This window comes from Coffea arabica, chromosome 7e, assembly GCF_036785885.1.
Source record: "Coffea arabica cultivar ET-39 chromosome 7e, Coffea Arabica ET-39 HiFi, whole genome shotgun sequence".
Classification (NCBI taxonomy): Eukaryota; Viridiplantae; Streptophyta; class Magnoliopsida; order Gentianales; family Rubiaceae; genus Coffea; species Coffea arabica.
In genome coordinates, this window is record NC_092323.1 from 18,803,790 (window position 1) to 18,814,557 (window position 10,768).

The window sequence follows — 10,768 nt, forward strand, 5'->3', positions numbered from 1 at the left end:
CATTGTAAATTATAAATTCATAAATTATTACTAATCATTGTGCAGTCTAAGATTTATTCTAGTTTAAATTAATCACTTTTTATGTGTTCCTTAAATCATAGACTAAGGATTGTAGGTATTAGTGATCAAATAAGTTAAAATTCATATTATCTATTTACTAATCTTAAGGTTTTAAGTATAGACAAGACAACTAAACAGTGTAAGTGAATGCATGTGAGTTGCAAATCAAGTAAATAAGGTTTATTTTGATTTGAAATAAATTATAAGTTTGTAACTAATATAACTTATCATTAATCATTGTAATTTGTAAGTTTGTAACTAATATTACTTATTATTAATTATTGTAAATTATAAATTCATTGTAACTACTAACTAATATTACTTATTATCAATCATTATAAATTATAAATTCATAAATTATCACCGATCATTGTATAATCTAAGGTTTATTCTAGTTTAAATTAATCACTTTTTATGTGTTTCTTAAATCATAGACCAAGAATTTTAGGTATAAGTGATCAAATAAATGCCAATTAAACCACAAAATTATTAGAACATAAGGAATGTGTTAAATTATGAATAAATTTGGGAATCAAATCAGTAATAATTTTTAAATCATTGAGGAGCATAATGAATGTATTATAATTTAGGAGCCCCAATTTGTAAATTAAAAATTACAAAATCACTTCCTTTGGGAAAAGTCGGATTTCATTTTCAGCTGACAATTTCAACAAGCATTGCAATATTGCATAGTGCCTTTACCTAGGGCTTTCACAGTACTAACACCCCCAAGTCCCAAGTCCCAATTCCCAAATCGAAGCTGCTCTCCTCCTCTCCGGCCTCCGCCAGTCCGCCGCACTCTACGTCTCCTGTCGGCTGTCTCCATCTCAATCCTCATTCGACCTCATTTCTCACTTCATCAGTTCATCACTGCCGTGCTGGTTTATCGCTGCCGAGTGTCGAAGACGAAGCACCAATCACTGCTCATCTCTGGCTCGCTTAGGTAAGTGCTCCTCTCTGGCAGTAAAATGGCCAAGATCGACGAAATCTGAGCTTCCAATTGCAAACTCTAACTGTTGTAGTAGTTTAGATTAGATGGGAAGTTTTAGCATCCAAAAATTGGTAATCTTACTAGTGGTTAAAGAGAGAGGAGTATTGATATTTGGTCACTTAAAAGTGCAGAGTTATTCTTAACTTGGATGCCTTCCTTTGCAATGGAAATATATATTCCTTGCTTGGCATCTTCACTTTAAATTTCTGGCTTGGGATTTTCCCTTTAACTTTCTTGTTGGGGCCTTCATCTTTATTCCATTAAGGGCTGACAATTATATTTGCTGTTTACTTAACATATATTTCATTCGTTAATCCTTGAAAGATGAACTTAATTTGTTAAAGAGAGAATACTGTATTGATTACAGATGAATTCGGGAAAAGCAGCGTTGCAAACTTAATTTGCTTCAGGGTATTTTTTTTTAAATAATAGATGAATTCGGTTAGACCGAATTCATTACCGTTTTTGAATTTGAAATCGGTTGCCGAATGAATTCGGTCATCCCCAATTCGAAATCGAAAACGGTTTAGATTTCTACAGGTGCAATAACCGAATTCACCGAATTCAGTGCACCGAATTACCGCATTTGCACCGAATGCTCACCCCTAATTGGGGCTAAAGGAAAAATGACGTAGTTTCGCAAAAATTTAACTGTACACATAATTGTTAGTATGCTACAACAAACATTTGGGTGTGTTTGAAAGACAAAAACGGTTTTTGGAAAAAAATGCAAATCCAAACGGAGCCAATTATTTTGACTTATGTAAGTCGGGTGCTCCAATTACTGACTCGTCTGGTGAAATTACTATTCAACACTGACTCGTCTGGTGAAATATTGCACATTTTTGTCATACATGAAATTTGCTAAATCAAGCAAGCAAATACTACGTCTTTCCACTGTACCTAACCTCCCAATAAAAACCCTAGACTCCATCGTCGGCCTTCAGTCTCCCCATTCCTTCATTCGCCGACGTTGTCACCCACAGATAGAGTGAAAGATGCCAATGGAGAAGTTGAAAAGTTCCAAGGGGAAGGAGAAGGTGGTGAAGGAGGAGGAAGACCCAATGAAAGCTGAACAAGCAGCAGAAGAAGAAGAGGATGATGAAGGAGATGAAGAAGAAAGTTCTAGCTCTGGTGAAATATTCTCGGACATCGAGGTAATGGTTCGTAATTTGTTTTTAGTTCAGTCGTTGGGCACCCATTGGGTATATAGTAAACAGGCCTTTTTGAGGCGAACGCTAGTATTCAAGCTTGGTTTGAATTTCTTTTAACGAGGCTATTGTTGCCTGGTGTTTATAGCTTTTGAATGAGAATCCATCTGAAGACTCATTGACTGATACACAATCAGAATCGGTTGAGCTGACAGACGGTGAGGTACATGTTAATTTTGCTTAATTTTTTCAGAGTGGTTTTATGGAACGGAAAATGAATAAAGATATGATTGGTAACCTCCACATGATTATGGAAGTGTTTGTGTTTGCTATTTTTTTTTTTTTGATGATTTGGGTTGTCAATTTATTAGGGTAATGATGTCTCAGAAGATGATGACTATGGTGAAAGTATGGCGGAGAGTGATTCCTCTGAAGATGAGGTGCGTTATGCGAATACTCTTTTGTTAAGTTTTCTAATGTTTTTCAAGAGAATATGGTTGGGGGATCATCAAATTTCTTTTCTTCCTTTCAATATGGTGCCTCTTACTCTTCTGTCCCCTTAGAGTGGAAAGTGGTTTTTTTTGGGTGTTGATAGAGCATTGAGCTCTTCATGAAAGTGTGATGCAGATACTTAGAATCAGGAAATTCTATACAGTGTTCTGATTACGAATTTAGATGATGATAATCCGCCACCATGTGCTTTTTGGTTGTCCTTTAAACTTCAAAATTTGTAATCAAAGCAAAACTAAGAAATCATATCCCATTGCAAGCAAAGCTGCTGTTCTCAGTTGGTTGATGTTTGAGGGCCTTTTCTTTTCCTGGATAGCCTTTTCTTAATATAACTATGCTTTGACTTTTTTATTTATTTTGGCTGAGATAGTAATGAATTGTTCCTTTCTCTTGTCAAATTAGGTTGCTGCTCATAATACAGTGGGAAATGTTCCTTTTGAATGGTACAAGGATGAAGAGCACATTGGATATGATATTGCTGGGAAGAAGATTAGGAAGAAAGTGAGAGAGGACAAACTTGATTCCTTTCTTGCCAGTGCCGATAACTCTGAAAATTGGTGATTACATAAGCATATTTGTGGTCTTCCTGTCGGTTTCTTGATTATACATACTTGAGATTGAATTTGGTTCCTTTTGGCAATTAATCCCTGCAAAAATGTGGGATGTATGATTTTGACTGATTGTCAATTCGGACATTGTCCTTATAAATTTTTTTTCTTGCCAAGCTGTGTGAAACAGATTTTCCTGAAGTCCATAGAAAAATTATTGCTAATTGACTGAAGTGAGTAGCGCAAGTATTCTGATAAACTAATGAAACCAATGGCTGTTTATCTGCTTCTTGTGTTTCTTACCCTGTGAAAGTTTACTGTCGCATCTGAATTTACTGTAGCTGCAAATAACAAATTTACTGTTAGATGTTATGAAATTGCACCTATGTTCTGTTATTTGACATTTGAAGCTTTATTCTTTTGTTGGTGTGTTTTTGGTAAGTAGGAATGTCCTTTTAGTGCTGTTTGCTTATGTCCTCTTTGCGGGGAGAGGTGGGGCCTTTTTCGATGCTCCTTTTCAAATTCTACCTGGTTTTGCAGGCGCAAGATTTATGATGAATATAATGATGAAATAGTGGAGCTGACCAAAGAGGAAACTAGAATGATTCGTAGGGTGCTGAAAGGAATGGCACCACACCCTGAATTTGATCCATATCCGGTTTGTACCTATATCTGTCATGCTTTCTTCTGCTTTTAGTGATTGTCGTTCCAACTCTATCTTGTGAATGATGTTTAAACTTTCAGAAGTTCGTTAATTTTTTTCCCCCTGCAGACAGCTGTTGATTGGGTCACCATAGATAAAGCTGAGCATCCCTTCCCTGATGCACCAGAGCCAAAGCGACGTTTTGTCCCTTCGAAGTGGGAGAGTAAAATGGTTTGGAGTTCGTAAACCTTCATTTACTGTGTATTGGGGTATTTGCTGTTAAAAAAAATTACAATAGACGTTGATTTTCCAGTAAAACACTAATATAAGAATGTGTTTTTATGTTAACTTTGATTAGGATATATGGAAGAAGTAAAAAACTGTAATGCTTGTCAATTTTTGATCCTGAATTTTCATGCCGTGAAATATTGGTCCAATATATGAAAAAGGCTATATCCAGCTTCCGAAATCTGAAGTCTATGCTGAATAGTTGTTTCAGTGGAAATGTCGTAATATTATGCGTGCTACTAGCATTAGACTGCATCTCTGATAAGAAATAGAGAAATTGAGCATATCGAATCTCTCTCTCTTTCTCGGGGGGTGAAGATGGCATGTATAATCTACTTGGGATAACATCCGGTATCCCAGTTATTCAGGGGTTTGGTAGCCTCTAAGACATCCGTTCAATTTCTAGAACCCCTGGTCACCCACCCCAGGGAAAAAAAGAAAAGAAAAAGAATCATTCCAAGATCCTCTAGTGGATAGCTGGAACAAGCTATCCGCTACATGACAAGGACATGAACATCTTTGAGTTTGTTTGGACAAAGATAATTTGGTTTGCAAAATTTGTTTTCACAAATCTCAATCACCTTTTTATCTTCCCAATCACCTTTTTATCTCACATACATCACATCACAAAAAGTGCTACAGTAAATATCTCAAATAAATCATTCAAATAAACTCTTATCCAAACAAACTCTGTCTTTCTTGCCCCAAGTTTACTGTGCTATTCAAATGATTAGATCACATTAACTGAGATGGTAATTTTATAAAAGCTATTTTAGAAAAATGAGATTTTGTTTTCGCTTTTTCTGGTCCTCGATGCTTTTTCCCCCTTTGTGACTTATATTTTGTGTCACTTGATTTGAGTAGTTCATTTCAGTATTCGATCTTAGGAAAAATGGGGTTCACTTTTCACCTTTTCTTGTCCCTTATGTGTTTTTCCTTTATCACTTATATATCATGTCACTTTATTTGCCTATGTGTTGAACAAAATTGAAGCAAATAAAGATTTACTCTTCTGTAATAACCTTCTTGTTAAGTATGAAGTAGGGCTTATGTGTGGATGGCTTTTAATGTGTTTAATGGTTTCCTTTCCCCTTTTAGATTGTCCGGCTAGTACGTGGTATTCGGAAGGGACTAATAAAAGTCGATGATAAACCCAAAGAGGAGAATCGTGTATATCTTCTATGGGGTGATGACCGTAACTTAACAGAGAGGCACCATATTCCTCCACCAAAACCTAAGTTGCCAGGTGGGTAATTCTAAAGTAACTTTTTTTTAATGAAAAGTTCCATTAGACTGTTAATTTTCTGTATTGTGACAGTGTTTATCTTAATTTTTGTCATTTATGAGGAATCAGAAAAAGATACACCATTAATACTATAAGTTTCAGGTCATGAGGAATCCTACAATCCTTCTTTAGAATATATTCCAGCAGCTGAAGAGGTTAAAAAATATGAGCTTATGTACGAGGAAGACCGGCCTAAATTCATACCCAAACGGTGGGGTATCTGGTGGTGCCAATTGATTTTCTGTCTTTGGCATTTATGTTGACCATGGTCAATCCTAATGTGCTTTTTTATTTAGGTTTACATCTATGAGAAGTGTGCCTGCATATGATAAAGCTGTTCGAGAATCTTTTGACCGTTGTTTAGATCTGTACCTGTGTCCAAGAACTCAAAAGAAACGTGTATGTATGGGCAAATCTAATTTGTTTACTTGACTTCCATTTGATGGCTCGTGAGTATCTAAAATCTTAGTCTTGGCTATTTTGGTTAAACATCATTAACAATGAATCTGGCTCCCATCTTCTGCTTTTTTAGATTAATATTGATCCTGAGTCCTTGAAACCCAAGTTGCCGAGCCGTAAAGATCTTAAACCCTATCCAACCACATGTTATCTTGAGTATAAAGGTCACAAGGGCCCTGTGGTATCAATATCTACCGACTCTACTGGGCAATGGATTGCTTCTGGTTGGCCACCTTTTTTCTTACAGTTTATCACTTTTCTGTTTACCAGTAATCTGAATTTTCTTCATTATCAAATTCTATATGTATTAAGGTTCTAATGATGGAACGGTGCGTGTCTGGGAGGTTGAAAGTGGAAGGTGTTTTCGAGTATGGGAGCTGGGGGAAGCTGTCCAGCATGTTGCCTGGAACCCTTCACCTGAACTTCCTGTCCTGGCTGTTTCTGTGTAAGGATGATGTAGAAGTTATCTTTCTTTTCATGTGCTGGTTTTATTAAATAAGGCATGTAATTTGAGAGTGGCATAATATTTAGGGGACAAGATGTGTTTCTTTTGAATACTGGACTTGGTAACGATGAAGTAAATCGAAGGGTGGATGATCTTCTGCACGTCGAATCACGCATGGCACACGATGAACCAGGTTAGTGTTAGTCACTTTCGCCTAGCATACTGCACAAAGGCTACTCCTTGACTGTTCTTTTTTTCTTTTCCTTGCTCAGGTGCTAGTGAGGCCATTATAAGTGAGACCATTGTGAAATGGTCTCGAGATGATAATCACGGGGCAATCAGATTAAATCACTATAAGGTACTTCAATGCTGGTCTATGTTTGCATGTTATATTTGAAAGCTGTTAAGCAAGTTTTTCAACTTGATCAGTTTGAAGGCCCTTATATAAAGAGAATAACTGCTTATTTTTCTCTGAATGTGCAGACAGTGTCTTCTGTTGAATGGCATCGTAAAGGAGACTATTTCTCAACCCTCATGCCATATGATATCCTTTCACCCATTGTATGTTGATTTATTTTAACCATGCCTATTACATTCTGTATTTTCTCGAATTAAGCCACAAGCTTTGGGAAGGGTGGAATGCCGGACTATCAGTTCTGTTATTAGTGAGATGACTATCTCTCTCTCTTTCTCTCTTTCTTGTGAAATTTTACCTGTGATGATAAATTCATGTGGGAACTCAATATATAATTAGATATGCATGATGTCTAAGTTGGTGACTGGAGCTAGAATGCAGAGGTACAGGATCACTGGCTTTTGATTTGATTGGATTGGGTAGGATTTTGATTGGGTATTAGGACTGTCATGATTAATAGTCCTGACGTTCGCAGTCCTTTGTAAAAGAGTCATTGTGTGTGGATATCCTAAAGAAAAAGGTGCAAACTTTTTTAGGTTTGTCCTATGCTAATTAAAATAAATTGAAGGGCAAATAAAGTCCATTTTGTAGTATATCTTATGCAGAACTTGTTATCCCAGGAGATTCTCTCCTTTGATTTGGGAAATTTTATTCCATGTAGATGCATGAAACTTTTTATTGGGTATGATGTTATGTAAAAATGCCAACTAACCACAGACAATGCAAGATTCAGAATCTACTCTCACCTAATTTCATGAACCAAATCTGACCTAAGTGCCAATCAGCATGCCATCATGTCATTTACGACCTAAATTAGTTGCACTTGGTATCTTTCTTCCTTTTGCTTCAAGTGCTTATGTTAAGCTAGGAACTTGGTCTCTCTTTGGATGGTGAGTGTTTATTCTTGACGCAATATACGGGAATCAAAGGCAGTATTAGTTCACCAACTCTCCAAGGGGTTAACACAAAGGATACCATTCAAGTTGCATGGGTTACCAGTTTCAACTGCTTTCCATCCAACTCGTTCAATATTTTTCATATCAACAAAGAAGAATGTCCGCATTTATGACCTGTTGAAGCAAAGGCTAATCAAGAAGCTTGAAACTGGAGTACGTGAAGTCTCGTCCATTGCCATTCATCCTGGTGGTGAGATAGTGGTTCCTATGGACTTGTCCTCCTTTCTTACTTGACATTTCCCCCTTTTGCATGTATACATGATTGCTTAATTTTGCACTGTCTTTTGATGCAGGTGACAATGTCATTGTGGGTAGCAGAGATGGAAAACTATGTTGGTTTGACATGGACCTGTCATCTCAACCTTATAGGGTTCTCAAGTAAGTCACTGCATTAAATTGCAGTGTTAAGAATTTACGTTTGAAAGCTTTATAAGAATTTTTGCAAACATTTTGTGTTTTCGGAGATGAAAAAGATGCATGTGTATTTGGTTAAACTCTCCAAGTCTGTCTTGTCAGATTTATGCACTGCAACCAAGAAAAATGAACAAAGTAGAATTTTGCATGGCAAAGATAGATAATATAGTTGAAGTGAGACAAATAATTCATAATGAATTAGTACAATACAAGTGTGGAAGCAAGATAGCAAATTATTTTTAGAAAACAAAAAGGCATATTGAAAGTTTTATGTTTCTGATTGCACGAACTGCATTATGCATTTTGCTTTGTGCAACTTGAATGATGCGTGGAACATGTCTATAATCTGTAAGACCTATATAATGAATGTTGACCTAGATTGTGCTAACCAGCTGGAAGAATCTGCCTGGTGACGTAAAATCCCTTATGGATGGTGTAGAATATGCACAATCATGCAAAAATTGTGGTTGTATTTTCTGCACCATTAATAATTGTGTTTAATTGGTTTTTCAATTCCAGTTGCCATCCAAAGGACATTACCAGGGTGGCGTTTCACCGTTCGTACCCTTTGTTTGCGTCAAGTTCTGATGATTGCACAGCATATGTTTTCCATGGCATGGTGTATTCAGATCTGAACCAAAACCCATTGATTGTACCATTGGAGATTCTTCGTGGGCATGCTAGTGTGAATGGAAGAGGTAACTTTTTGATTCATATATTTTATACACTTTGGAATGTTGATGGAAAAGGTAGAAATGATGGAATTGATATGAATTTCTTGTTGGGCCTGAGCTTGCTTGCTTAGATTGGTTGAACTGTGAATGCCGTGCCTCTCTAGTCACTCTTTTTGTCATTTCTAGAATTAAATGATGATTATAAACTTGGGCTGCATGACAACCAGTGATGTTGGTAACTCTTTGAAATGTTCGTCATGCTGACTTTTTACCTGTTGAGTTCTTTTTTAAATGTTTGGATTTTTGATGTAGTAGGATATTAGATAAAGCTTTTTGCGCTGAGCGGTTTTATTAGGTTTATCACCTTCATATAGGGGAGATGATCCTATTTTATGTCGTCATTGATTTGACTTTGAAGGAAAGGGATGTGGGCCTTGGTTAGTTTGACTCAAATTTTCTTTGATTATGCAAGTTTAAATTCTGGAGGACTTCCTTCTTTGATTTCATCATCAGAATTGTCGGAAAGTGGTTCATGCTCATATATATGGTGAACAAGAATATGAATATGATTATGTGCATAACTGTTATTACTTGTAGCACCATCACCTAAAAAATCCTGCAGACTGCTATCGTATTAGATATAGGCACCACATGATGCTGCCTGTTGGCCTAGTAATATGATTGCCTTCTCCAGAGACACTTGGGAGGGGTAGGGAATGTTTAGTAAGGGGGGAAGGCTGCTTTTCATCATCTGCTCTGTCCTGTGATCTCAAGAAGGAAACTCAATTTCAGAAGTGGCTTTATCTAATCATCTCTAATCATGTTTTTTATTTTGTATGCTATTATTGGCTTCTAAGACTTTTACCATTTGTGATCCTCCAGTTATATACTCTTCCGAGCTAATATAGTTGGTTTCTTTGGATGAGTGAGTGATACCAACTTGTTTACGTATATCAATAGTTCTGATCTCTCATGCAGAACGTCTCAAAATTTATTATAAAATAAACATGTAGGTGTATAATCAATCAATCATTGGCTGAAACATTGCTCTTTTCAGGAGTCCTGGACTGTAAATTCCACCCTAGGCAACCTTGGTTATTTACTGCTGGAGCAGATTCTGTGATCAAGCTCTATTGCCACTAATTAGATGGTACGATCGTCCTCAAATAAATGAGTTGCGGATCAAGCGTCAATATGCGGCTAAGGCAAACAGGACAAATTTTGACTTATGTGAATTGAGCTGTATGCTCTTTCCGTCTTATACGACAATTAAACACATGCAGTCCATTTAAAATGATGGACTATTGACATATTATTGTTGGCTGTTAAAGATTTCCTCCTTTTTGCTCTGTATCCAATTTTGGTCATGTGGGTTATGAAATGCGGAATCCCATTATATATATCTTGTAAAAAGAATGCTAGATATCATCCTTTTTTGGGGATGTGTGTTTTTGGTACCGCTTCTCGTATTTTGCATGAACTAGAGAAGTCATATTAGATTTTTTCGTCCGTCCGATAAAGAGGGTTTGTAATAATAGAATGCGCGCGATATGCACCCACCCACCCTTAACATAGTAGTGAGTTTTTACTGTAAAGCAAAAAGCTAGAAGATACGTAGATACACCAGGAGATAATCGAAATGGAACTCAAGTTTGTAATGCAACACGTAAAATCTCCGCTGCTGCCTCAAATAAATTTTCTGTACATTCAATTATTGAAACTGATGCTAAAACATTGCGGTCGGGACTGTACAGAACGTAATTAATTACCCAGGGCAAATGTCAAAGCATCCCTCTATGCCGTATGGATCATGCTGGTCTTTTTCAATACTACTTGATTTGATTCTCCTTTAACATAATTCAACATTTTCATACTTGGCTGTCCAACAACATTCAAGTCTGGGATCACAGTAAAAAGTTGAATGTGATG

General features: G+C 36.6%; 1 protein-coding gene across 2 annotated transcripts; it reads left to right on the top strand.

The window, feature by feature from the left end:
• Positions 1-710: 710 nt before the first annotated feature.
• On the top strand, positions 711-10,296 carry LOC113701727 (ribosome biogenesis protein BOP1 homolog). 2 transcript variants are annotated; one of them, XM_027222487.2, is made up of 19 exons: positions 711-1,003; positions 1,979-2,208; positions 2,351-2,425; positions 2,574-2,642; positions 3,115-3,269; positions 3,801-3,918; positions 4,033-4,134; positions 5,290-5,437; positions 5,579-5,687; positions 5,773-5,875; positions 6,009-6,159; positions 6,248-6,380; positions 6,467-6,573; positions 6,653-6,738; positions 6,864-6,924; positions 7,714-7,941; positions 8,045-8,129; positions 8,685-8,863; positions 9,897-10,296. In XM_027222487.2, exons 2-19 carry the CDS (start codon positions 2,050-2,052, stop codon positions 9,980-9,982), a joined length of 2,154 nt encoding a protein of 717 aa, XP_027078288.1. In that variant the 5' UTR covers positions 711-1,003; positions 1,979-2,049; the 3' UTR covers positions 9,983-10,296. The 2 variants fall into 2 exon arrangements, with proteins under 2 accessions (XP_027078288.1, XP_027078289.1); XM_027222488.2 differs by having other exon boundaries at positions 737-1,003; positions 2,038-2,208.
• The last annotated feature ends 472 nt before the right edge of the window (positions 10,297-10,768 follow it).

Coding starts and splice junctions, on each gene's coding strand:
- LOC113701727 (XM_027222487.2), top strand. CDS start 2,050: ATGCCAATGGAGAAGTTGAAAAGTTCCAAGGGGAAGGAGAAGGTGGTG. Junction 3,919..4,032: donor CTGAATTTGATCCATATCCG/GTTTGTACCTAT, acceptor TTCCCCCTGCAG/ACAGCTGTTGATTGGGTCAC. Junction 5,438..5,578: donor ACCAAAACCTAAGTTGCCAG/GTGGGTAATTCT, acceptor TATAAGTTTCAG/GTCATGAGGAATCCTACAAT.